Here is a 27,481-nt window from a genome sequence, read left to right as displayed (position 1 = left end):
AATAGATGAGTGTGGATTATCATTCTTGAGTCCTAAGAAAAAGCCGCTCCAACACAGATCTCTCTTCCTCGAGCTTCTGAAGCGTACTCAGCACCTGGTCCTACCAAGGTATTGCTTGTTTAATAAGGAAACACTGCAAGCCATGTTGTTTCTTTTTATTTTTGTTTTGCCAAAATGAACATGGGTATTGAGGCTGTTTTCCAAAAGAGTTTTCTCTGGAAAGTTCTAAGTAAAAATTAATAAAATAATCTGATTTAAAAACATTAATCTTGACCCAAACTACCGACCACAGGAGACCTTTGGCCCATGTTTTAAGGAAGCTCATGTGCATTTATTCCATTGACAACATGTCACTACCACAAGCGAGAGAAAACTCATTGTGTATATATTCACAAGTTAGAATTTTTTGTTATCTACAGGTTTGGCAAACATCGAAAAGATGACAAGATTGAGAAAACGGGTAAAATAAAAATACAGGACACCCTGACATCAGAAGAGGAGAGGATACGAATGAAGCAGGAACAGGAAAGGTAGACTTCAGTTATTTATTACACCTCATTAGAAAGAGGTTCCTTTTTTTGTTCTGCTTTCTTTTTTTTTTTTAACATAAAGATTTTGCATTTAATTACTTTTTATATTTTCTGTGTCCATCCAAATACTGATGGTTGTAGATGAATATAATGTAAAAACCAATTTTAAAGAAAACCCTTATATTTATTTGAGGCATCAAAGTGGATTTTAATGGTTTTAGTTAAGATATTTTACGTAGGAGAAAATGCAGCATACTAGATAAATGTTAATGCTGAATTTACCCTTATTTATTAAATCACAAAAAATATTTCAATCCTGTCTCATTCATCTATGAGTATGCGGTATATTATAATAGTTTAAAAATACTTATCCGGAAATAAAACTCTTTGAAATTTTATATCTCATTTTAAATATCTCGATTTATAGTGAGAACCCAGGAGGCTGTTAGTTTTTCACTATGTTGTTTTTCTTGCAAACCCGGCCCATTTCTTGATTTTCCTTCTGTTTCACTATCACATTTTGTGACGTTTACCACTTCAGTTTTATTCCATGTCTTCCAGAAAGATTGTTATCTATTGTTGAATCATTCTGTGTTGAGAACCCAAAGACCAGTGGCAGGAACGAAAAGAATTACTTTAAGCAGACACTTGAAAACCATTTTTAGAAATGATTAGAACTTTTCTCATTATGATTCCAGGGGATGAGAAGGCCCTCCCACACTTCGGTTATTAGGATTTACAAGCGCACAGTGAGCTATTCTTATATCATCACATTTCATTTTCCAAATGGCCACGGCAAGAGGTACCATACCTGTTTTACTTTGATAATCTGAGATTTTAAGTGAGTTTCTGGTACCTTGATGATCAAAGTTATAAAACTAAAAATTGTCCATAGCTAGGACGATAGCCCAGCATCTTTGAGATTAAGTCCAGTGTTTTTACCATAATTCTAGAGTCAGTATATATTCTGTCTTATACTTAGTGAATGAAAAAACTAAAAATAGTATCCTTACAACAGTTTTCTTCTAATGAAATCAATAGCAGGGCCTGGTGGCTTGTGCCTGTGGTCCCAGCTACTCGGCAGGCTGAGGTGGGAGGATCTCTGGAGCCCAGGAGTTCAAGACCAGCCTGGGCAACATAGTGAGACCCTGTCTCAAAAAAAAAAAAAAAATAGAGATTAGTGTTTGGGTGTTTTTCCATTCATCTGATACCTTTGAGGTTTTTCTTTGAGTAGAATGGTTACTCTGATTTTCTGTTTGTAGCTTTCCAGGGTATAAAATATGTAAATGGGAAAAATATAGATTTTTAATTTCCGATTCAAGTCTGGATTTATTCTCCTGGTTCTTCCCTAATTTTTATTTAAAAAAAAAAAATCATCGTACCTTACTTTGTAGGAAGGACTCTTTCTAATCCTCACCAAATTTGGGATCCCCAAATTTACTAATAAACTCACTATTTTTAGGTCAGTGTGCAATGTTCCTTAATGTGCATAATATGGCATTTAATTAAGGTCAGAAGTATAAGCTTCTATCCTAAAAGTGTTTCTTGTCCCTAAAGGAAGAGAATATACCAGGTAAATGTATGAACTCTGATTTATCCACAGGCAAATACGTAATTTAGTTAGCAATCTGAGCGATAGAAACATTCTACTTCTCTCATATCTTGGTACCTGCCAAAGGGATATAGCATCATTCATTCTGTGCCATTTCTCATATTCTAAATATTCCTGCTTTGCAGTTTAGGGTAGCTGCTGTGCTTCAGTGCAGAATTCCATCCTCGTTTTCCAAAGTACTTTTATAATGCATAGTCAGATATTTCCAGCCAAACAGTGATTTTTACATAATGGTTGCACTTGTGGTGTTAATTTGCCTAAGGCACAGTTCACTTCTCAGTTTTGCTTCCTACCTGTCATGATGCAATACTTCTGGGAACTAGGTTGGTCACAATGAATTTACAATGTACAGGAGGCCTAAAATAAAAATCTTTTAGGGTCAAGGAACAAGTGAATGGTCCATTAAAAAAATCAATTAGGCTCATAATTTAAGCAAATTATAATACTTTGTATTTCAATAACAATTTTTTTTACCAAGTATGTTTTATTTAAACTCATGGATTTTGTAATAGAACAAGTGAATGCTTGAGACTTAGTGAACTCCATAAGTGGAGTGTGTTTGTTACTTGTTATTTTGACGGGGCAAGCCTTCTTTTGTGTGTTCTCCTTTCTATTCTGTCTCTGGTGTTGACAATGCTCCTTTTGAGGATGGAAACTGCAACTTCTTTGGGAAAAATTTGACTGAAAGAATAAATAAAAACAAACCGCTGCTTGTATTCTCCTAACAACCTTTCCCTCACTGCTGACCACTAGGGAAGTATCTCCTAGAACATTATTTACCACTGTAGCTATCTGAGTTCCAAAAATTATTTTGGCCAATTCCATATAAAAATAGAAAACCTGACATTCCTTAGTTATGAGTTATGACATATCCACAAACCCAATTTTTTTTTTTTTTGGCCCATGCACATCTGCGAAGCCTATTACTCAAGATGGAAATATTGAACTATTAAAAGGACAATGAATATAATTTAAAATGTTTTTCTTACAATGCTAAGATCTATTTAGATGGTGAAAATAAATTGGATTCTTCGGAGCATGGGTCTAAGATTAAATTTGACCTCATTCTTGCCAACTTCCATCCCTTTCCTCGCTGCCCACACTGGGAGATTGGGTCTTGAGTCAGTGCTGTTCCCGTGGGAGAAATGGACAAGGAAGATCACCGTGTGGATCTGTCCTCTGTCTCTGCTAGTCCTGCCATGCCACAAACTTGAGCTGCGTGACTCCGATCTTCTTGGGAAGCAGGGAGTCTGGGGATGATGAAGTTCCCTGGTCCCAACATGCTATTTTGACTTCTCATTTTGAGCTCTGAACCCAGGCACCCTAGTCCTTGAGAGAAGCTGTTGGCTGCATAGCGGATAAGCTGGGAAGGTAAACAAAGGTGTGAATTCAGTGCTTACTGCCACTTACTGGGTGGTCCTTTGGGCGTGCCTGGGGACAGCACCCTACTGGCTTATTTCTACCACAAACTCGAAATAAAACATGTTCAATAATTCAGTGATCTGTGTAACTTCAGGCCCACTTAGCTTCCATCATGAAGCATGGGGATAGATTTCTCTATTGATCAAGCATCAAAAGTAACAGTTGAGCTTCCTATTGCGTTTTCGCTCCAGTGACACCTCCATGTATGTTAAAATGGTCAGATATGAACATGGTGGCAACACAGGATTTCCCAAACAACAGAGAAAGGGTTCCGTGTACAAACAACTTTGAGAAATACTTGTTTAAACCGATTTATGCATGTACTAATACCTCTCTTGCATTATTTATCGAAACTCTAAATGAATGTACATTGTGTATCACCAAGATAAGAATAAAGAATCATCATTCTCCTAACCTATTTATTCGCAAAACAGCCTCCCAATCCCTCACTTTTTGCTTTTCATGGAATACTAACACCTCTCTACCTGCAGAGAGACTGGGGAGATACTGATGATAAGTAAAGACCTGTGGCTCCTGGGTCAGCCGTATCCAGCTCACTCATCCAACTGGATGTGGAAATCAGAGCTGATTGTTTTACAGAACTATGAGCAAGTTTCAAGTCTGTGTTGGAACCTGCCTCTACATATTTTTTTGTGCTTATGAATCTTACGACTGCTCTTTCTTTTTCAGTTTTCTCTTTCCCACCTGTTAAAAGCATACACCTTTTTAAGCTCTAATTCTAAGTTTATTCTAATATTAAAATTACAGAAAATTTGAGAGAAAAAAATCCATAAAATCAGAAAACAAAAATGTATCTGTGTTAATACCACCGTGAACATCCTGGCCTGTGCTATTCTAACCTTTTTTTCCTTATAAAATTTCCACATATGCATACTTTTTAAAAAGTTGGCATCTATTCTCATTTTTATTTTTGTTGCATTCTTATGTATTCTTAGAAAATCATGTTAAATGTTTTCTGGGACGAGGCCAGGCTGTATGAACAGAAGATGTATGGGAAGGAAGGAGAGAAACAAGGAAAGACAGTCTGAAAGATGAAATATTAGCTGTGATATCTGGCCAAATTCCCCAACTCTCAAATATTTACCTCATATGCTATTCACTCTGTTAAATGAGATTTATAATGTTAACTGGCTTGTATTTTGTAGTTGCTCAGCAAATGAGAGCCAATGCAATATTATTATCTATATCTACATACGAAGCCGTGCTTGGAAATATTTCCAAGGGTACTGAATGCTTCCATTGGAGATATGAAAAAGTTAATGAATTTCTTATGAAATCCTCCTCCCAGTATATGAGGGGTATTTATAAATCTGCTAAGGAAATATATGATTTGAAACTTCCTATTATTCAATGTTATAAGCACACTTCAAAATCTTGTTTTTTCAATACTAGACCATTGAACTATCTGCTTCCTGATGTGGTACGTTCCCAGTTCTTAGTATGTCACTTTGCAAGTTTATACCAACATTTCTGCATACAATTTTCATTCATTGGCCTTCTCTCTTTCTAATTTTTGAGTAATTTTTGATAAATTTTTTTGTCATCTCAGTTGGTAAGATCCTTTTCAGCAGGTAATATTAATGTTTGTTTGTTTTGCTTACAACAGTCTTTGCATTTAGATCACATAGTGTCATTCAAACAAAGATTGTCCTTTTAAAATTAACTATTTGATGGAAAATATTTTTTTCTGTCCTGTATCAGTGTTTTTTCATAGTTTCGCAAACCTCTTGAATTCCTCCCAAAAGTCAACTCTAAGCAATGAGATAGGTTTCAAGTTTTTTTTTTTTTTTTAATTTTTATTGTGCAGGTGAACAAGAATTTTTAAGACTCTGTTAAATTGCTTTGTAGAAGTTCACTGCTTAGATGAACATTTCGGAGAATAAAGCTTAGGGCATACCATGCATTTGGAACTGAGTTTATTGACCGAGACTGCAACTGAAGTAGGAAAATGCAGTTTGATTTCTGATGAGCACTATCCTAGATACAGCTGGCATCAGAGCCTCTCTTTGCATCGGAAATAATTGTAGTTGCTTTGATACCTGTGAAAGCCTGAACATTATGTGAGGTGTGTGTGTGTGTGTGTGTGTGTTTTGGTTAGTGAAATAGTCCACTGTTTTATTAATCAATATAAAAGAGAAGATTTTTGTTGTTTCACAATAATGTTAAATATACAAGATGATAGTATAAAAACACTTTATTGTTATAATCTTGTTTCCTCTCTCAGGGATCCCTTACCTTTGTTAAGGTGCTATGCTAACATTAAAAAATTGATACAATACTAAATAGGCAATTGTCAAAATAGGTGACTGCAGGGCTTTGGGAAGGGGGAGAAGTTGGTGGGGCTGGAATTAGTAATGACTCTTTCCCAGAGATGGCAGTCTGGGGGCTAGATCTAGTTCCCAAGAAGGTATACCCTAGAAAAATGCTACACCCACATTCAGTCCCCCCCCCCCTCCGTTAAGCACAAAGGCTCAAGGAAAGAGGGCTGTTTTTTAACTGCCTGGATTCTTTGAAGATTGTGATTGTATTAGTGGTTACTAGTATCCCTGTAAATGCTTTAGTCTTTTTTCAACTTTTAACAATTTTATATTTTAAAACTGATAACATTGCATTTTAGCATTAAGGGCTGCAGTTTAACTTGCCCCCTCACCCTATAGTAAGGGACCACTATGGATTTCAACAACTTGCGTTATTCCCTGGAATTGGAACTATACCCTCAAAACAGTTGTTCTCACTCAACGAAAAAAAAAATTTTTTTGGACCCATTTAAACCATGGAAGTTCTTTCTTCTCAATCAACTTTGACCCTAACATGACAAACATATTAAAGTCCCACTTAAAGTTGGAACTGTTTTCAGAGTAAGAAATTGGGTGGAATAGCATCTGTCTTTGGGGAATTCAGCATAGACAGCAAATTGGCAACGTACATACTATTAGGTGGCAGTTGTTAGAGTTTACCTAACAGGGTAAGCTAAAGGATTTATAGGTTGAGCCACAGTTTTTCTGAAGTCTGCCATCTGCTGAAGTGTTTTGAGGGGCAAATAAAGCAATCAGTCAACTAAAAACTGCTATTAAAACAGACTGTTCCTAATGGGTGCAAAAATATAGTTAGAAAGTTAGATACAAAGAACAATACATGATAGCACAACAAAGTGACTATAGTCAGTAATAAATTATGGTATACTTTAAACCAACTAAGAGAAGGGAACTGGAATGTTCCTAACACAAAGAAATGATGAATCCGTGATGTGCTGGATACTCCAATTACCCTGATTTGATTGTCACACGTTACATGCTTGTATTAAAGTATCACACGTGTCCCATAAATACATGCAACTATTATGTACCTATAATTAAAAATTTAAAAAGTAAAAAAACAGACTGTTCCTCCTAGTTGTCTTGTAGCTTAAATTTCATTCTGCCATAAATACAGGTTTTATTTGACGAATTTCTGTAATAATTTTTAGAGAGGGGAAATACTGTTGGGTAAAGGTCCACAAAATTCTGTTTTCAGAATGAGGCTTCTGGATGGCATTGCAATAAGTTGGGAGTGGAATGTTTCCCAAAAGAGTTGATTGCAAAGTCTGGAAGAATGTTTTGAAAACAGTTAACAACTATCTAATGGGTAGCGATCTGAAATTTATTAAAAATTTATTTTTCTGTTAAACTAATATTAGTATAGTCTATCTTCTGTAGACGTTAACAGCATTTTTTATTAAAATCATTCAAGGTCAATTTGTATTTCTCGTAGTCTTTTTAAAAAAAATGCACCATGGGTGGTTCTATGTATTGAAACTTCATCATAGCTTTGGAGAAAGAGGCATCTGGTATAATAACTGTGTTATTTAAATACACCGTTGATTTTCCATCCTGAGGAGTTGGTCACTCAGTTGTCATTCTCATGCCTGGTCCCTTTTCTGGGTATCTAAAGACTATAATAGTCATAAAAAAGTTCTTTTCATCTTATTCTACTGCAATTAGTGCTAAAAGCCATTTATTGTAAAAGCGAAAATACTAATGAATAGAAATGTTACAAAAACAGAAGTCTTGTGTGTTTTATCTTCCTCATGCATCATCCATTTTAATTAGAGAAGAGGGTGGTGAACACTGTGACAAGAGTCTGGAATTAAAATCATTAATTGATGTCAAGCTGCAGAGAGACTGTTAGCATGAATTTAGTGACAGCAGGAAAGAAATTAACCTTATTACTTTATTTAGTATATTACATTATTTTGTGTATTGTTTTCTATGCAGGTTCAAGGCAATTTCATTATCATAATGGAAAAGACTTTATTACAAAGAGGAAAGGTGTGAATGTGTATGTTTGAACATAAATGGAAATGATAAATTCTTCATATGCTAACTTTTAAAAAAACTTGGTAAAAAGTTTTAATTGTTGTTTCCATTTTTTTCTTTCCAATTTGCAAGGGCAGGGAAATAGTGCATAGTGTTGTCCATCAATGTCAGATGGCGCAGCTGCCTGTGATAATTTAAACCTCAGAATAGTCCTCTTGTTTAGAACTAGGAAGGATTTACTGAAACCCTTAAAGCGATAGACATGTATTTCTTTTGCTGGGTTTTGGACTAATCAGTTACTTCTGTCATTGCCGAGGTCTGGCCCAAGATAAATGGAATGAATAATAGTGAACAACAACGTGACTGTTGAGAAAAGCTAATGACTCTTGCATCTTAGAGATAAATTTGTGACCTCAGGGTCACAATAAAAGAATAAAGGGGATGTCCTTTTATAGCATTGGCCATCTGGAACCATTAAGGGCTCAACTGCAAGATACTATCTTTTTTTTTAAAGTTTCCTCAAGAAACCATGCTATTTTTATTAGGACACCAAAAATGTTTTCTCTCTTGAGCCAAATATTTTTTTTTTTCTGAGATAAGTTTCTCCATGAAGGATAAAAGTATGTAACGTGTAAATATAATCTTTTGGCTATGTTACAAAGTCTATTTTCTCTCTCTGTAATAAGACAGTCAAGTATAAAAGAGTATAATAAATCTGTCATTTGTTGATTTTGCTTGTGAATTGTCCCTAAAATGTAGAAAAACCACAGTGCATTCGTAGTTTTCAAAATCTACTTTTCAGTGCCATTTTCACAGCAAACTTCTTTGGCATTAATTTCCAGAATGATCTTTAAAGTGCACGTTAGCTCAGGCTAGTAACCAGACTCGTTAGCTTTTTGCAGCCCTTTGTGGGCCACAGGTATGCTGTAGTTTTATTCTAAGGTCTTCATCATCAGCGTAAGCTGCCGGAGTGGAAAGCAATGGTGCAAACAGCTTTCAGAACTCTGGGGATAAAATACATTCGTGATGACATGATAAACAATAAAAATATTATATTATTAGAGCTGAAAAAAGAATCAGTGCTTTTAAAAGGTACTGTAGATGGGGCTGTAATGTTTATTAGGTTCAGTGATTGGTGGCAGTTAGTCATAATGAACTAATTTGGGTAAAAGATAGCAATTGAGATCTGGGCTTTATGAATAGTAGTTGATGCTGCTGAGAAATCGACTTGTTAGAAATTGGACCCCAGTTACAAACATGCAGTTAGATGGAAGAAATAAGCTCCACTATTCAATAGTAGCATAGGGTGACTATAGTTAGCAACAATGTATTGTATGTTTCAAAGTATTTTAACTACAAGAGAGGATTTGGAATGTTATCAACACATAGAGATAGTAAATACTGGACGTAATGGATACCCCAGATACTCTGGCTTGATCATTACGCATTCTGTGTACCTAATAAATACGTGTACCGCACAGAAAAGTAAAATATTTTACATCAATTAAAACTGCGATTATAAAGAATATGGTACACGTAAGCACATATTTGTTATTTGCCAAATTCCAAACTGAATTATCTTATTAGAACACTATTAATAAGATGTCAGAGGCATCACCCAATTTCCCAAATTCACTGTCATGTGCCTCAAATGTTAATGGAAATCCCAAATTTAACATGTTGAGAATAACAGTTGAGTTTCTTATCAAAAGGAAAAGAAATTGACAACCCCCCCTCCCCCCCAGTGAATCTTATTTTCTGTGTAATTTGGAAGAAAAGAACATTCACATCCAGGACCCATCAGTAATGCAGTAAAACTGGTGTGCACGTAGTTTGGGGAGATGATTTACGCTTATGTCTCCCTTGAGAAGAGGTTGTTCATATTCTCTTTTTCTGATGTCTTTCTTTCTTAAGACCACTGTACTTCAGACATAAGTTAGCTGAATTATCTTCATTTTGAATGAATTGAGCTTCATATATTATAGGGTTTAGTCATTTATAAATTAATCTAAGTCACTTCCTTTGATTTTCACAGGTTCTCCAAATTCAGAACTTTCAACTTTATATTTATGTAATTATATTTATACCTGTTATATTCCTCCAAATTTCTTCAGGTTCCCCAAACTTCAGGACTTATGTGAATGCCTGGTCACCCTGTATGTTACCTATGTTTAAGTGATTGTCTGATGGTGACCAAATTTTGTAGTAAAGTGAGTTGTCAGATAAGTGCTCATGATTGAGCTTCCAATTAATATCCCATTGAGTTAAAGAAAGAACACATTTTTCTCTTTCTGCTATTTTTTTTTTTTTCTGGCTGAATCCAGAGTCAAAAAGACAGTGTGGTGCAAAGAAGAGAATTATCCCTCAACTTATATGAATTTCCCACCATGGATACCTAGTATTTAGTGGTAACTGGCTTTTATAATAGCATCCTTGACTGTCGTAATTGCTCTTAAATGGATAAATGGAGTATAGTAGAAAATCTAACATTAGAATTTGAGTTGCTAGTTCTCTTGTGGATATTCTATCTGTGGAACTTACTAGAATCTAGGACAATCCTAGATTCTAATTGTTAAAAATTTCTAACTTTCCAATATTCTCTTATGAGCTAAGGAAGTCATTGGTTGTCAACTCAGGAAATAAGTTCCACCTAGGGAGTTTTGGGCAACATGAGAAGCATTTTTGATTGCCCCAGTGGCTGGGGAACCCTACTTGAATCACATGTGGCTTGGAGTCATCCTCCTCGCACAACAAACAGCTCCTTCTCAAATGTTACTGGGACTCATAGAGAAACAGCTAGGCGAGGCAGGGAATTTATGTCTTTCTATTTTATAGCTGGGAAAGAAGAAAAGTTAGAGAAATTTGACCCTCTGGATCCAAAATTTGGAAAACAAGACTGGAATGATAGTCTAGATGTAAGAAATCAAGGAGAAAAATGTAAATTTTGCTTGTAATGCTATGTGACAATTTTTTTAATTGTTTTCTAAAACTTTATTTGGAAATAATTTTAGAGTCACAGGAAGTCGCAAAGCTAGTACAGAGAGGTGGTGGGTACCTTTCATTTAATTTCCCCTAATGGTTTCAACTGGCATGACTATAGTATGATATCAGAACAGGAAATTGGCATTGGTACAGGTGTGTGTACAGTTCTGTGCCATCTTATCACATGTGGATTGAGGTAATCACCACTGCAGTCAAGACGAGGCACAACTATTCCATCACAAAGACCTTCCTCCCACCCCTATGCACCCACGGTAGCTAACCCTGACAACCACTAATGTGTTCACCATCTCTGATGACTGTGGTCATTTTGAGAACATTATCGAAATGGAATAATAAATTATGTGACCTTTTGAGATCAAAAGGGTAGTGATGGGGTCTCGCTCTTGCTCAGGCTGGTCTCGAACTCCTGAGTTGAAGCAATCCTTCTGCCTTGGCCTCCCGGAGTGCTAGAATTATAGGTGTGTGCCACCGCACCTGGCTGAGTATTTTTTTTTTCTTTTTTTGTATATTCTGCATATGAGTCCTTCGTCAGATATGTGCTTTGCAAATATTTTTTTTCCTAGTCTGTGGTCTTTTCATCTAGTTTTTAAAATTTTGATAATGTCCATTTTATATAGTTTTTTAATTTTATAGATAGTGCCTTTGGTATCATTTCTAAAAATTCTTCACCAAGCACTAGTTCCTAAACATATACTTCCATTTTTTTCTTTTCAAGTTTTATAGCTTTACAGTTTACATTTAAACCTGTGATCTATTTTGAGTTAATTTTTTTATAAAGTGTAAAGTTCAGGTTTCTTTTTTTGCCTATAGATATTAAATTGCTCCTGCACCATTGGTTGAAAAACTATTTTATTCTATTGAATTTGTTTTTCACAATTGTGAGCAATCGGTTGGCCATGCTTGTTGGCTATTTCTGGGTTCTTTATTCTGTTCCATTGATCTATGTGTCTATCCTTCCACAAATACCACACGGTGTAGATTACTGGAGTTGTATTATAAATCTTGCATTTTGGGTGCATGGTGTCTGGGGTATGGGCATGTTTGTTGGGCGGTGCAAAGGCAATTTATGGTAACTAAAGTGTTTGTACCCCTGTAACACTCTGAAATAATAAAAAAAAATCTTGCAATCTGGAAGTCTGATTGCTACTATTTATTGTTCTTTTTCACAATTATTTAACTATGCTGTCTTTTGTGTTTCCAAATGAATTTTAAAATAACCTGGTCAATAGCTGCAAAGATCTTGCTGGAATTTTTATAGAAATTGCATTAAACCTGTGTATCAATTTGGGGAGAATTGACTTTTAGATCTTTTTTGATTTCTTTTAGTAGTATTTTGTTGTTTTCAGCATACAAGTCCTATCCATATTTTGTTAGATTTCCATCTATGTATTTTTGTAGATATCTATAAGCCAACCTTTATTTGTATGTATGCATTTTTTAGGGATTATAAATGGCATTGCATTTTTAATTTCAGTGTCCATGTGTTCATTGCAGCATACGGAAAATACAATAGATTTGTATATGTTGATCTTATATCCTGTGACCTGGCTTTTTAGTTCTAGGAGATTTTTGCAGATTCTTTGGAATCTTCTATGTAGACTATCATGTCCTCTGCAAATGAGAAGCACTTTTTTCCCTTTCTGGTCTGTGTGCTTTTTATTTCTTTTTCTAGACCTTCTAGTGCTGTGTGGAATTACAGTGGTGGGGGCACACCCTTACCTTGATCTTAGAGAAAGCATTCGGTCTGTCTCCATGATGTACGATGGAACCTGTAGGTTTTTGGTGAGGGTTTGTATCAAATGTAGAAAGTTCCACCCTATTCCTAATTTTCTGAGGGTTTTTGTCATGATGGGTGTTAAATTTTGTCAAATGCTTTTCTGCCTCAGTTGATATAATCATGTGACTTTTCTTCTTTGGCCTGTTAATATGGTGGATTACAGCATTGATTTTTGAGTAATGCACCAAGCTTGAATTCCTGCAGTAAACACTCTTTGGTCTTCATGGATCATTTCTTTTATGTATTGCTAAATTCTCTTTACTAATATTTCATTAAGGATTTTTGCTTTTATATTCATGAGGAATTTTGGCTTATAGTTTTGTTTTTTTTTTTTTTTTTGTGCTGTCTTTATCTGGTTTTGGTCTCTTTTCTGGATTCTCTTGAATATATATTAATATTTATGTGTTTCTGCTAGCAGACGTCTACTTCAAATATTTAAAAAAAAAAGCCTTTGCAATAAAACAATAAACTTGGTCTAAAATATTGATTACTTAAAAAAGATTTCACTGCTTTTAAGTAAACATTTCAATTTGTAAGTATGTAATGGAAATACATTATACATTGGAGAGGACTTTGTACCAAGTAGCTTAATAAAATCATACTAAACTAAACAGCTTCAGTAAAGTGGTCCTTTAAGGTCTGTTTCTTAGTTACAGTGCAGGCCAGTTTGCTTCAGAATTTGATTGGATGCACACCGCCTTGTCCTTAATCTCAGATTACCCAGTTCTGTATGCATCACATAAAATCAAAGCCACTGTCATTAAACTGAAATCTTCTTTACCATTCATGAAGAGATACGGTGTGGATTTATGTTTTTAAAGTTCATACTATGTAGAATGTTTATGGTTTATTTATAATGAGTAAGACGTGTACATTATACACACATAAATACATCTATAATGTGTAACTATAAAAAATCATTTCTTAAAAAAATCATGAGTAATATCCAAGTAGATGCCAGAAACTGTTCCTTGTGAATTTTTAAAATTTAAGCTTAAGATTTAAGTTACAACTGTATCTTATTGACATGAACAAAAGGTATCTGAAATGATTATTTTTGAGCATCTATGGCATAACTTGACAATGTGCAGTGAATATAACTTAGCATTTATACCACTGATCTTTCTATAGCTTCATGGAATAAAGTATATTTTACAACTGTTTTGATGACTGTTTCTCTGTGTATTTCTTAGTATAGGAATAATTTCTTATTTCAACTGTGTCATAATTTTACAGGATTCAAGCCAAAACTCGTGAATTTAGGGAACGGCAAGCTCGAGAGCGTGACTATGCTGAAATCCAGGATTTCCATCGGACGTTTGGCTGTGATGATGAGTTGACGTATGGGGGGATCGCTTCCTATGAAGGCTCCATGGCTCTCAACGCCAGACCCCAGAGCCCAAGGGAAGGGCATATGATGGATGCTTTATACGCCCAAGTCAAGAAGCCGCGGAATTCCAAACCCTCACCTGTAGACAGGTAGGCTCCAGGAGCAATCATAGTATTACTTTCAAATCAACATTTATACGGTATCTGGCAAGGGAGTAGATTGTTCGTCAATCCTCAACCCAGAGCTGCCTTTTATTAATGACCTTTAAAAAGCTGTTGTGTCTAAAAGTATTGAGTTTACACAAATCGAACCCTAATGGAAGAAGCAGCAGAGGTTTTGATAGCTTTTCTAATGATTCCAACATATTTCATCTCGTTCTTAAAATGGCTTTAGACTTGCGAACCAACCTTTCGTTTATAACTCAAATAAAAAGCAAACTTGAGATGATGGCTCTTCTACTTAAGCGATATTTCCTTTTATGACTAGGAGAGCCTCTAGTTGTGGCAATTAAATAGATGAGAAAGGACATGATTTATTCCAATTATGATTTAAGAGGGCCACATTTTTTTGTGGCCTAATTTTATATTATGAAAGAATTAATAAATGAAAAGTATAGTATAGCCTGTGTTCAGATTACTTGTTAACAGCCACAGACCGCAGGTCTGAATTATGTGCATCAGTAGAGTGCGTAAGAGGGCAATGCTAGCTGTATTTTTTTTTTTTTACTGATAATATTTTACATATATATGGAATACATGTGAGTATTTGTTACATGCACAGAATGTGTAATGATCAAGTCAGGGTATTTGGGGTATCCATCACCTTGAGTATTTATCTGTTAACTGCATTTTGATGGCTAAATATTTATTTAAAATTTTAACTGACTATAAGGCTATATATTTATTGGCTATATATTTATTAATGGCTGTATATTACTGACTATATATTAATGGCTATATGTTTATTGGCTATATATTTATATTAATGGCTATGTATTACTATATATTTATTTCGAATCTTAACTGAAGCAATTTTAAAGAGATCTTTTCACCCCTCCAGGTGTATAGTCAAGCACCTATAGAGTTTAGTTCACAAAGAAAATAATCCTCATTTCCTTTTATATCAAACATAGGCATGTTATTGTCATAAACAATACACTGATCTTATCAGGTCTTAAATGGATTGTTATAATCATTGCTCTATATGGGAGCTGGGCTTTGAGCATTATAAATAGCAGCTTTCATTGAAACCTACAGCTCGCAAGCTTTAGTGTGTATCTGAATCACCTGGGTGGCTTCTGAAAACACAGATTGACTCTTTCCCAAAATTTGGATTCAGTAGATCTGGGGTGGAGCCCAAGCATTTGCATTTCTTACAGATACTTGGGTTTGATACTAGTACCACCGTACTTGGGGAATTCACTTTAACAACCTTTGCAAGGCTGGAGATGTACTGGGATTATTTCATCTGTAACATCCATGTGCTATTGGTTGCTACATCTTGCAAGCAGTCCATATTGTAGTTACTTCCAGCTATTTTTAATAGAGGTTTGTAAAAGCAACAGGTAACCCCCCTGGCAAACCCAGAAGGAAGCATTTTAAAAAATAGCAAATGGAGAACCGGATCTTAAGGGGAAACTCTAATCAGTGATTGTTCTGTTGCTTTCTTTTCCTTTCACTTTTTGGGGTTTTAGATTTTCTTGATTGCCTTATGAAAATGTATTTGATGTTGACTGTGTAATGACTAAATACGTTAACATAGAAAGCTTATGGCTTATTTAGACCCCATTGGTGTAATCACCTAGAAGGCTCACGTGCTTATTAACTTCATGTAACACAGACAAGTGAGAATGCAAAGAGTGAAGTTATTATTGGTGACAGTGACATTTTCTGTAAAAGCTTTGTACTTGGTTTCTGCCGTACTTGTGAATGCTGCTTGCAGAAGGTCAAACAGCATTTGAAGGCCATGCCTGTCCCATTGGAGTTGTTTTCTTGGGAGAAAGGACACCAGAGCACTGGCGTTGTCAGTTAGTAACTTTCACAAGAACTAAAAAAAAAATGAGTTGACGTATTATTGATCATTGATGAAAGCACTCATCATTTTCAGCACCTTCCACATCTAGTTTGAAAATCTAAAAAATAGTAGCAGTGCTTGTAGCAGTTGTTCATGTAGCTCAGAAGTCTCACCTGACTTCGGAGCCCGCAGTCAGGAGGGCTCCGTCTCCCCAGCAACCAAAGTCCAGAAATGGTTGCTTTAAACCCCAGAGCCCTACAAGAGGCTAATTTCTGCAGATTTTCAACAGGGCTTCCGTGCTCAGAAGCCCCTCTGTTTCTGGCTCCAGCAGCCCTCCCCGCAGTCCCTGCCCTGCACCATATCAACCCCAAACTGCAGCTCAGCTTCCTAACTAATTTCCATCAAAAACCCACCCAGCAAAACCTTCCAGAGGAGGCTTTAGTGGTGGGGATGAGTCACACACACTAAGCAGTACATAATTCAAAAATCACATCTTAGACACTGCTGTATTCAAAAGCTCCTCTCGGCCTCACTGAAGCACAACCTCAGCAGCTGTCAGATACATTACACTTTTATGCATTTGTGCCCCAAAAGGGTGATTGGACGAGAGGATTTCTAAGATGCTTCCAACTCAAGAGAGACATAATTAAAAAAAAAAAAAAAAAAGGATCACAGAAACTTCAGTTCTTTGTAATTATTTCTGCAGAGAATAAGATGTCCTTTAAAGGACTGAAGTTACTAAGCCAAAAGCATTGAGAATTTTTACACCTGTAAAGTACTTCTTCCCCTACCTATAATGAATGTGAAGTTAGCTTGGAAATCGTGGCATCTCTCCTCCATGGTGTTTTCCTGAGAGAGAGAAAGCTGTAGAAAAAGTAATTCTCAGACTTGAGTTGCAGGGATTCTTTGGTTTTTTTTGTTTTTTTTGTTTTTTTTTTAAAGGAAAGACAATCTCTTGATACTGCAGTATTGGATTAAATTGTTTTGATTATAATGTTACTTAAATATGTATAAAAATAAAATAGGACTAAACTCCTTCTGTTGATAACCATTATACAACTATAAAACCAAACATCTTTACAAATTAAATACAAACGAAACAGCAAAGCCATTGCATTCAAATGAACAGCATTAATTTAATGTGGCCAATAATGTTTTTTTTTTTTAAATCTAAACTCTTGCACAAATCATGAATATGGCGGCGGCTGCTACGTGCGTGGCAGGTTCATTCGAATTTGTTTTCCTACCCCCGCAGCTGAGTGCGGTTTCGATTCACGCGTGACTTTTCCACCTTAAGTTTCTGCAGTTCTTTTGTGTGTCCCTGTCCTTTGGCCTCCACAACACATAGATGCATCATTTACACGTGAAGTTCAGCTCTCTTCTGTTGTCAAGTTGAGACAGTGAAATAGCATTCCTTGGTGGTTTCATATGTATCAACTTAAAATCAGACAGTGAAATAACACGCTGATCTAGAATATGCTTCTATTAACTTTTAAAAAGATCATGCAAATGGGAACACAACACCTGCACCTCCTCAGAGAGTATGTCCTGTGTGAAGAATATACACAATGGAGAAACTTCTATCAACTGACCAAATTTCACCGAAATTTGCAGTTGGTGCTTGATGAACTTTACTATTCAAATTTTTGGATTTCACAGGAGTGTAGACAATTGACCGTCTGAAGTGTAGCCTGCATCTCTTCTGGAATTTTCGCTGTTCAGTAAGAAAGCAGTATCCTTCATTTCATTGCTTCATTGATCTTATGGTCAGAAATGTGGATCTGGCAGCCCCCGTGGAAACAGCCAGGGATAATTTATTAAATGCTATGAATTTGGTGTCAAAATGGGATACGTTCTCAATTTCCATATATTATTTATGAAATGCTTTTCGTAAGGGATAGCATCATACTGTGTCTGGAAATATTTCCATGCCTGTTTAATTTAGTGGACATATGAACTATTATCTGTAGTCATTGTTACTACTGTTTATTAGTGTGCTTGGCATTTTGATCATGTTGGATTGCTAAAGAGAAGCAGATCCTATCCTTGCATTTTATATGAAAAACAAGGTTTAAAACTCACAAAAATATTGGTGTACTTATTTTTGTCCTGCTTATAACCAGGGACTTCAAAGATTTAGCTATTGTGAATGATTCGTAATCTTATATTTATTCGGCAAGAGTATGTTTTTTATTTGCTCACTTCATCTCAGCCGGCTAGAAGGCTACAGTGTTCTCTGTGTTTCCATGTTGCTCTTCCACTGTGGGAGAAACTGCTAGTTGCCTATCCAATATTTCCTCTCTCCTCCTTCCTTACCTAATAAAACCCCAATTTTATACAGGCTGGCCATATGCCTGGCTAACAATTTCAATTTCCCAGGCTCCCTTGCAGCAAGAGAAGCCCACATGTCGTAATTCTAATACGTTAGAAGCAAATCCACTGATGGGACTTCCTGCAAAGCTAGTTTTTTTCCTAATTAAAATGGGGCTGAGCAAGGTTTTGCCCTTTTGTCATTTTCCCTAGTTCTGGAGGTGAAGGCCATGTGGAGGGAGAGGGAAGAGTCTGGTTTTCCAGTCCTTATTGCCTGGGAAAAGTGAGCCTGTTACTTGTTGAAGTTACCTGCAATCAGATTTCTGTTTCATGAAGCCAAACACCATTCATACAGATGCTCCCCAACTTACAATAGGGTTACATCCCAATAAGCCCATTGTAGGTTGAAAACCTCGTGAGTTGAAAATGCATTTAATATACTCCTAGCCTACTGAACATCGTAGCTTAGCCTAGGTAACCTTAAACATTCTCAGAACACTTACATCAGCCTACAGGTGGGCAAAATCATCCAACACAAAGCCTATTTTATACTAAAGTGTTGGCTACCCCATAGAATTCATTAAATGCTGTACTGAAAGTGAAAAACAGCATGGTTGTATGGATACTTGAAGTACTGTTTCTACTGAATGTGTATCACTTTTGTACCATCTTAAAATTGAAAAATCTTAAGTTGAACCATCGATAATAAACCAGGGGCCATCCATATCATGAATTGTGCACAGAAGAGCCCAAAGGGAATCATCATCTTTTGATCAAGATTGTCTACATATTGGAGAACTATCCCTTGGCCAAATAATTTCCACAATATTTGCAAAATTAAGTAATGGGCAAAATTGTCCCGTGTTGCTCACTTAGCCCTTTGGTCTTTCATTTTGTTAAGCCTCTAATTTAAAAAATGTTAACCAGTCAGATGTCTGTTAGCAGATATCCTTCATAACCCTAAGGCACTGCTATTCCCCTGACAAGTCCCACCTCCACCAACAATCCTGATTTGAAGTGGGAAGCAATTGAGTGTAATGTACAAGAGCATGAACTAAGAGCCAGGCAGCCGAGTTTGTTTCTGGGCTCTCCTGTCATCAGCTGTGGAAACTCTGGCCTTCATTTTCCTCATCAGTAAAATGGGCATAATAATGGTACTTACCTCATTAGGTTTGGGAAGTGAAAACTCTATTAATAACATATAAAAACACTTCACACTGTGCCTCGTCCACAGTAAGTGCTATTGCAGTGTCTGCTGTTGTAATCGTTACTAATATTTAGGAAATGGGTTTTCACTCTCAGGAAAGCACAGCATCCCCATGTGGATACAAAAACAAGCTGGGAATGAAATTGAAATCAATAAAGATAGTTTTGATTCTTTATACTTAGCATAGATACAAACGCAGGAGGCTGCAATTCTGCTGATACCACTTCTTCATTAATAGCTGGGTCTTCTCCATAAAGCACATCGTATCATGAATGGTTTCTCTTTAAATGAGGAGTTACTGAGTTCAGCATGAGGCATTCCAGATTGCTTCTGCTGTATAAATACTTAGATTAAAAACAAATGCTGGATCCTGTAAAATGGCTTATTTGAGAGTGATGGGGGTAGTGGTGTAAGAACATGATCTCTCGATCGATTTATCTGTGCTTTGGCAGTTGGAAGGTTTTCATTTTGTACTTTCATGGAATTCTTTGAAGTTCTTCATGTTCTGCTTTTGTGAAATTCTTACTGATTCTAAGTTTGCAAAGGTCTGCGGAAATAGGGAGGCTTGAACTTCTCAAACCTTGTCTAAAATTTAGGCATTTCTGCTTATACCACATTATCTCCTGGCGAGACAGGCAAGCAGGAATTGTAATCTGAAGAGCTGTCATAGGCTGTGTTCTCAAACGGTGGTTTTTCAGATTTTAACATGCATAAAAGGACTTGGAATGCTTTTCACCAAGCACTCACAAAGTGCTTCTCACCGATGTCCTGACCTCCTCTCATTGATATTTTGATTCACTAGATCTGGTTGAGGACTATGAACCCACATTTATATTATTTTTATTTTTAATAGAGATAGGGTCTCCTTATGTTGCCCTGGCTGGTCTTGAACTCCTGGACTCAAGAGATCCTCCCACCTCGGCCTCCCAAAATGCTGAGATTACAGGTGTGAGCCACCATGCCTGTCCGTGTACCCACGTTTTTCACAAGTTACCCCAGTTGACTCTGATGCAACCAATCTATCTACCCTTTGAAAGGCATTACTCTTGGCCTGATGAAAAAAGCAACTGGACCTCCAAAATGAGTTCGTTTATGACTGTTAACCTTGAAGCTGTGAAATAATTGATAATTTCCATTAGACACAGCTTTATCCTAGCATTCATGATGTCGATTTTTTACCTATGATCAAATAATCATTTTATTTACAAGATCATCTAATAGGTGTGATATTCCTAAACTTGATTCTGCTCAGTGGTTCTTGAGACCAACAAGTTTCTTTTCCTGTAAAGTTACACGATGCCACTTCGGAAAGTTTACTATGTTTTGAATTCTAACAAAGAAATGATAAAATCTTGGTCAATAATGTTTTTTATTTACTTGAGGACAACCATGCAATTTGTATTTTTATATCCAGGCACCAGAATCTGTAGTTAAAAACTCCACAGAAAGACAGCTTTAATGGACATTTGCTGACTGTCACTATGCAATCATTTGCCACCAAGAGTGCATTGTCCTCAAATATAATTGAAATAAAATAGAACTGTGCTGCTATAAACCTAAATAGCAGGAAAATAGTAGGCTAGACTCCCCTCACTCGCTGAGGACACCTTAATGGAAACATAAATACCATAATCATAAGCTTTTTGCATGCATTTTACCACTAAAGGGAAAATGCCAATTTTAAAAGAAAAAGACCTTTGTGAACTTGTTTTTCCCCCCATTAAAACTGGCACCCAGTTGTGTCGGGAGGGAGCCTGGCAGACAGAGAACAAAATGAATTTTCTTAGATACAGGCGGTTATTAAACATGTGCTCTTTAAAAAATGTGGGGTCACCTAACAAAGATGTTTTTGCTATTCAAAAAGTCAAGTATCACTTCAGTTACATTTGCTTAGTATCTATCTCTGCTTTTCTTGAAATGTGAGCAAGTAATTCCTGAAGGTAGTAAATCTCATTAGAATGTGAGTTCTGCAGGTTGGTGCCATTGCTAATTCGAGTGCTCCTTCCAGCTTGGGCCTGATCTCGGTGTCCTTAGCCGTCTGTCTATTTCTGGCTTTGGCTAAATCCTTCTCCATTCACCTCGGCAAATGTGCCAGACTTGGCTGTCCCCTTCAATGCGACTCCAGATCTGTAGCCCGTCCACATCTGCACCCGGGCAACGCCCCGTCCCCATTGGTGAGATCAGCTTTCCTCTGACAGGCCGGCTCTAGAACAGTCTTCCCATCCCAGCCTCACCCCTGCAGGGAGCCTGCTCTGTGGCTTCTCCTCTCGGCCCCTGTTGGCAGCCTCTGCCACCCCCTTGGACTTTCACGTACCCTGTTAATGTGTCAAAGTCTATCATGCTGTTTAAAAAAAAAAAATCGATTTTTTACCATCTATCTGTTTTCCACCTTATTTTTCCCTCGTCACCTCTAATCCAAACTTCTTGAGAGATTAATCTAGATCTGACTCATAGTGCTGTGTCTTCTTTCCCACCCTCGTTCGTTCCATGGGGTAGGCATAAGAATGTGCCCCCAGAGATGCCCATGCCTGAACCTCTATAGCCTGTGCGTTATCTCACAGGGCTGAAAAGGACGTTGCAGATCTGATTAAATTAAGGATCTTGAACCAGGGAGATTTTCCTAGATGGTCCTAGTGGACCCAGTGGAATCACAGGAGTCTCTGTAAGCGAGACAGAAGGGTCAGAGTCAGGGAGAGACGTGAGGATGTGATGCTACTGGCTTTAAAGACAGAGGAAGGGACCACAAACCAAGGGATGCAGGCGGCTTCTAGAAGCCGGAAAAGGCGAGGAAACAGCTAAGGACACGGATTCCCCACCTAGGAGCACAGACCTGCCGACACCCTGATTTTAGCCCAGCGAACCCCGTTTTACCCTTCTGACCTCCAGAGCTGTAATATAATAAATTTGTTTTGTCTTAAGACAGTAAGTGTGCGGTGATTTGCTGCAGCACCTGTAGTGTACGAGTTTCCCAGTGGCCGCCTAGATTCCTGATTCTGTGAAACGTCCGTCCTTTTCGTCCTGGGTCACCCCGTGTCGTTCCTAAAACTCTGCTCTCTGGTTCTATGGCATTTCTCTCCCTAGGGCTGCTTCCTTCCTTTCTCACTATCCTTTAACTGTCTCTTTCAAGGTTCTGTTCTACTTTTCCCCTTCGATTTTGGATTCTGTAAGATAATAGCTAGGGGCCACTGCTGTTCCCTATGTGTTTTTCTTGGTGGAGGTTTTAACTACCACTAGGCACTGGTGATGCCTAATCTTACCAACCTAGTCCTCTCTTATGAGCCCCAGATTCCTGTATGGGGGTCAGATTCCTGCAGCACCACCAGCTGGAATGCATACATCTCTCAGACACCCACACCCCACCTATCTAAAACCAAACTTATTAATATCAGTTTTCATTCTCGACTCAAATCATATTGATACTTTCCTAATAGAGGATCGGTTTAAAAATATAAGTCCAATTTCATCTAATGCTTGGGTAAATTACGTGGCTCTCTGGTGTTATAAGTTCTGCAAATGTTAAATTTTGGCGAGTCAAAACAAGCCATCACCACCCATTAAGCTATTCTAACACAGTTAGAGATGCAGCGATTGAATTAAAGGCTGAGGTGACATAAACCACCCAACAAATGAAATCTTGAAAGTAATGAAGCCATAAATAAGGTCATGGCTAATTTTAAAGACTTCTTGTTTAATTCTTTTTGTTGATTAACATTGCCTGAAACCACAATTTGTTTCTAGAAGTAATGTGTAATGGGGGTTGGTTTGTTTATGTATTTATTTTAGCCTTAGAGGAAGTTTAAATATTCTGCAGAAATAGGGGGACAAACGAAAACGGTTTTAGACTCCGGTAGTTATCAGGCAAACAGCCCTCCAGCGGAGTGTGTGCATTTTTGTTTTAATGTCTGTCCCTTCTCCGAGCACTGAACTTTTAGGTCTTTGGGGATGAGCTGGCCACTCGGCGACCAAAATCTCATTTGAGCTGCTTGATATTTCATTTGATTTTAGCCTTCTAACAAAAGCTCCAAGATCCTGCCTTCTGTGCAGTTTGGCATGATAACTCATCTTTTTATTTCGTCCTAACCGCTTGGTCCTCCTGTCCCTTAGGTAGCCCAAACCCAGGGCTTCAAGTACCAATCTTGTTGGTATTTAGTGATCTTCGGTTTACGTGATTCATTCTTGCTCCTGCGTAAGGATGGAATCTCAATCAACTATTAATATAAATTCATGAGGATTTATGTGGAGCCCTGTCGTGAGATGCATTTTCAACTTCTTGGGAGACTTTATTGAGCCTTAAGTCCACAATCCAGTTTTAAATTAACTTCCCAGATGTTCTAGAGCATTTCCTTGGGTACCCTAAGTCCTCTGTGCAGATCAAAATTTGATTATTTTTTTCTGTTTTATTCCTTCTTCCATTTTTTCCCCCCATTGATTGCTTTTGTGTAACTAGAGGAGATGCTATAGTTGATTTTAAACGATACTTGTTTTCTTTTCTGATCAAGGAAGTGGTTGGTTTATGCTTAGCTTCTTCCACTAAAATAGGTGTGTATGTAGAAATGTGAAAACTATAAACTTTTTATATTGCAATAAAACCGAAAATAACTAGCTAATTCATTCATTCTACAGATATGTAGTAATTATTTGAATATGCATTTGAAATTGCGTAAAATGGACTCAGAAGTTTGAATGAATGTATATTAGTGTATATACACATCTCTGTAACAAATATTTTTAAACTGAATTTTCTGTATCCGTGTATGCCTTTTATTATTAGTTCCACCCCATGACTACACAAAGGCTATATTGTTGAGTCTCTAAGAATACAGAGATTTGAAAATATTTGTTCCCAAAGAAAATACTCTGGAACCAGGTAATTGTCTCCAAGATAATTCGTTTTTGTGGAGTGAGAGGGTGGCTCTTTCAGCTAACTTTTTTACAAACTATGAATTTCAGTTAAATATCGCTAGGCATGAAACTAATCTCAGCGTGAGATTATGTTAATACTTCTTTAATAATTTTGTTTTAACTGAGCTTCCTGACTGCCTGCAGGAGAGGCCTGCCTGGCCCAGCTCAGGTGATGGTAACCTTGCCAGGGCCTGCAGCCTGGCCCAGTTTGGAGCAAACCAAAGAGCAAAAGGCCACTGAATCCAGCTCATGACAAAACTGCTGACTTTCCAAATGAAATGATGAGCACAAAGTTCACGAGTCCAGATTATTTCCTGGATTTGCACAAATGTGAACTAAAATTTTATGACTTAGAATTGACTGATAATGTCCATCTAAGTAGAGGAAATAATGTAAGTCTGAATTGGTCTATATGTTCATTCAAACATACGATACTTGGGACCCTAAATTGCATCCAGCAACTCAGATGAAAGGCTGACAGTGCTTGCATTAGTCAACCTTTATTTTTAAAACTCTACCATACATTAATTCTAATTTAGAAATCAAATTTGCTTAAATTTTATTTCCATGATACTCATTGATTGGTTCTAACACAAGGATAGAAAAGGATTATTCTAAATTCCCTTCAAATGAATCCTCCTAAAAGCTTATTTATACTCTAAATTTATATAGGAAAGAAACTAATTGAATAGTGGAAAGATAAGTACCTTTATAGATTTTCAAAAGTTGCAAATAGTGCATGCAAAATAATTGTAAGTTACCTCTAAGCAAAATACCACTGTAGTTTTCATGTTGACTTCATATAATTCTGGAATTGGGAAAATATATTTTAAAACTCAAAGTATATTGTTGTCTTGCATGAAGAAAAAAGTGATTTAGAAGAGCAGGACTTACTGTTTCAGAACTTGCTGATTATGATGACCCGAGAACAGTGTCTTCCAGATAAGTCTGCATAGCAGCCAAATAACAGGTATCTTTTTCCTCTTTTCTCTGAACTCTGCTTTGATACTTCACAGGTCATTTATTGCCAGATATAAAATTGGAAAGGCAATAGTTGTTAGTCTTTTGAAGATTCTGTGATACATTGGACCCACATCAGGCACTTAGCAGAAGAATTAGCACAATAAAATTATAACTCCAAGTTTGTTTTTAATTCTAATGTTGCCTAGAATTTTAAAAGAAGGTTGGGAGAGAGGACGGGCAGGATGCAGATGGAATTGGGAGATACTCAGGGACACAGGGGGCCAGTTGAGCGAGTTATGGACCACACAAATCCAGGGCATTCCATAAAACTACTAGTCAGTGTGGATTTGGACACTCATGGTGATCTTTCTGGCAGATGGCAGTCGAGTTTCTTGAGGAATGAGGGTTTCCTCTAAATTTCACAAAGTCACTGCCTGGCCTGTGGCAGAAAGGAAGGAAACCTGGAAAAATAAATCCTAGAGAATTACAATTCAGATGCAGAGGAATTTGGCAGCAAGGTGGTTTGCAAGCTATTAAAATTACGTGCTTTGTAACAGAAACTAAAGCTGATTGAGGATAAAGACTTATATCTAATTATTCTTTTTCTGCCATTCCCCTTCTTTCCTTTAGTCTGTATATTTAAACTCTGTGAACTATTCAAGGGCTTAAGCTCTTTGAATACGCCTAAAGTTCTTGCACACATTCACCTGCCAGTGTACCTGGCAGCCTCGGTGACTCTTGGAACACCTCTCAACAGTTGTTTTGTAGTGGCCATGTGCCACCAACAATTGTGGTAGGTGCCTGGAACAGAAATGAGTAAGACCTGTTTCCCTCCCAAGTTCCTCTCCCCTGGCGTCCTGTGATGTATTGTATGCAGAGTGATAGAATCAGATAGGATGCTAAGGAGATTGACCCAGGTTGGGGAAGGATGGGTTTCTAAGAGGTGGTATTGAGTTGCATCCTAAATGGGTAAGACCAACATTTATATATGTGTGTGTATGTATATAAAACATATCAACTGACCCAGTTTTGACTGACAGGGCATCTAGTTAAGGTGCTGGATTTATATGCTCCTGATAAATATTAATATATGATGAACACTTCACTGTGAAAGTTCCTGAATACTTCCTGCCCCTAAAAGCCACTGGCAGAACTGTTGTGTCTTTTCCCTGAGTGGTCTGCTTCTTTGAAAAGATCTACGGGATTTCAGTGACTAAAGCCCACTCAGCCTCCGGGGCTCATGGTGTCCTGAACCCTCGGGGAGGTGGGGCCCAAAGCCTGCAGGATAATGACACGGAGCCGGGCCATGAAGAGGTGCTGCAGACCCTGTGTGGTTGCCACCAGATGGTTTCTAGGATTTAGGTGCCATGAGTCATAGCTGTGGGTGGTGGTTATGACCCTATGAAATCAGTTCTGAAACAGATCTCGGAGAATATTAATGTCTTTAATATAGTTTTACTTCAAGAAGCTGAGGAATTTAACATTCTTATTTTGGCCATTTGTGACTGTGAATGACACGTGGTTTGCAGTTATTGTGAGGTTTGCAGTTGTCGCGAGGTTTGCAGTTATCGCGAGGTTTGCAGTTACCGCGAGGGCCCGTAGGCTTTGCTAGCGCACCGGGGGAGGCGGAGCTAACATGAGTCGGTCACAGCACCTGCCAAGCGCTTACTGGACACGCGCTACCTCACTGGGCCATTCCAGAAACACTGACAGATTCCGTAAAGCCATGATTTCGTCAATATCTTCCTCTAATACTATTTCTGAGGAATTGTATCTGCATCTGGAAGGGTCGCACTAATCCCTCTTTGTGCCTCCACTACAAATCCCTTAGATTTGTAATGGACAAATCTAAAACCTACTGCGCCAGTTTCTTTAGAAAATCAGCACATCTCTGAATTGGCTTGGGTTTTCTATAAGATCTCCAGCTCTTACACAAGATCAAGGCAAACCGGATATAGACGTGGTGCCACCCTCGCTAACTGCCCAACGTCCTGTCCCGTGTGTAACTGAGACAGTATGTCGCTTGATTTTTAAAAGGACGAGTGCATCTCTGACTGTGTACTGCAACTTCTTAACAGCTATGGCATGAGAACATC

The 27,481-nt window shown here is 37.4% G+C and overlaps 1 protein-coding gene across 13 annotated transcripts in view; it reads left to right on the top strand.

Annotated features, from left to right (window-relative positions):
- The window catches only part of PARD3 (par-3 family cell polarity regulator), a 565,900-nt gene that overhangs the window by 415,972 nt on the left and 122,447 nt on the right, over window positions 1-27,481 (top strand). For 10 of the 13 annotated variants that reach the window (XM_069458878.1, XM_069458876.1, XM_069458871.1 and 7 more), the window contains 2 exons: window positions 420-530; window positions 13,897-14,139. In XM_069458878.1, the coding sequence (XP_069314979.1) occupies window positions 420-530; window positions 13,897-14,139 (354 nt within the window). The remainder of the gene's footprint in view (window positions 1-419; window positions 531-13,896; window positions 14,140-27,481) is intronic. The other 3 variants (XM_069458879.1, XM_069458877.1, XM_069458874.1) reach the window with 1 other exon arrangement.

Source organism: Eulemur rufifrons, chromosome 25 (genome assembly GCF_041146395.1).
Source record: "Eulemur rufifrons isolate Redbay chromosome 25, OSU_ERuf_1, whole genome shotgun sequence".
Classification (NCBI taxonomy): Eukaryota; Metazoa; Chordata; class Mammalia; order Primates; family Lemuridae; genus Eulemur; species Eulemur rufifrons.
The sequence above is the reverse complement of the archived record's forward strand: the minus strand, read 5'-3'. Positions and strand labels throughout refer to the sequence as shown.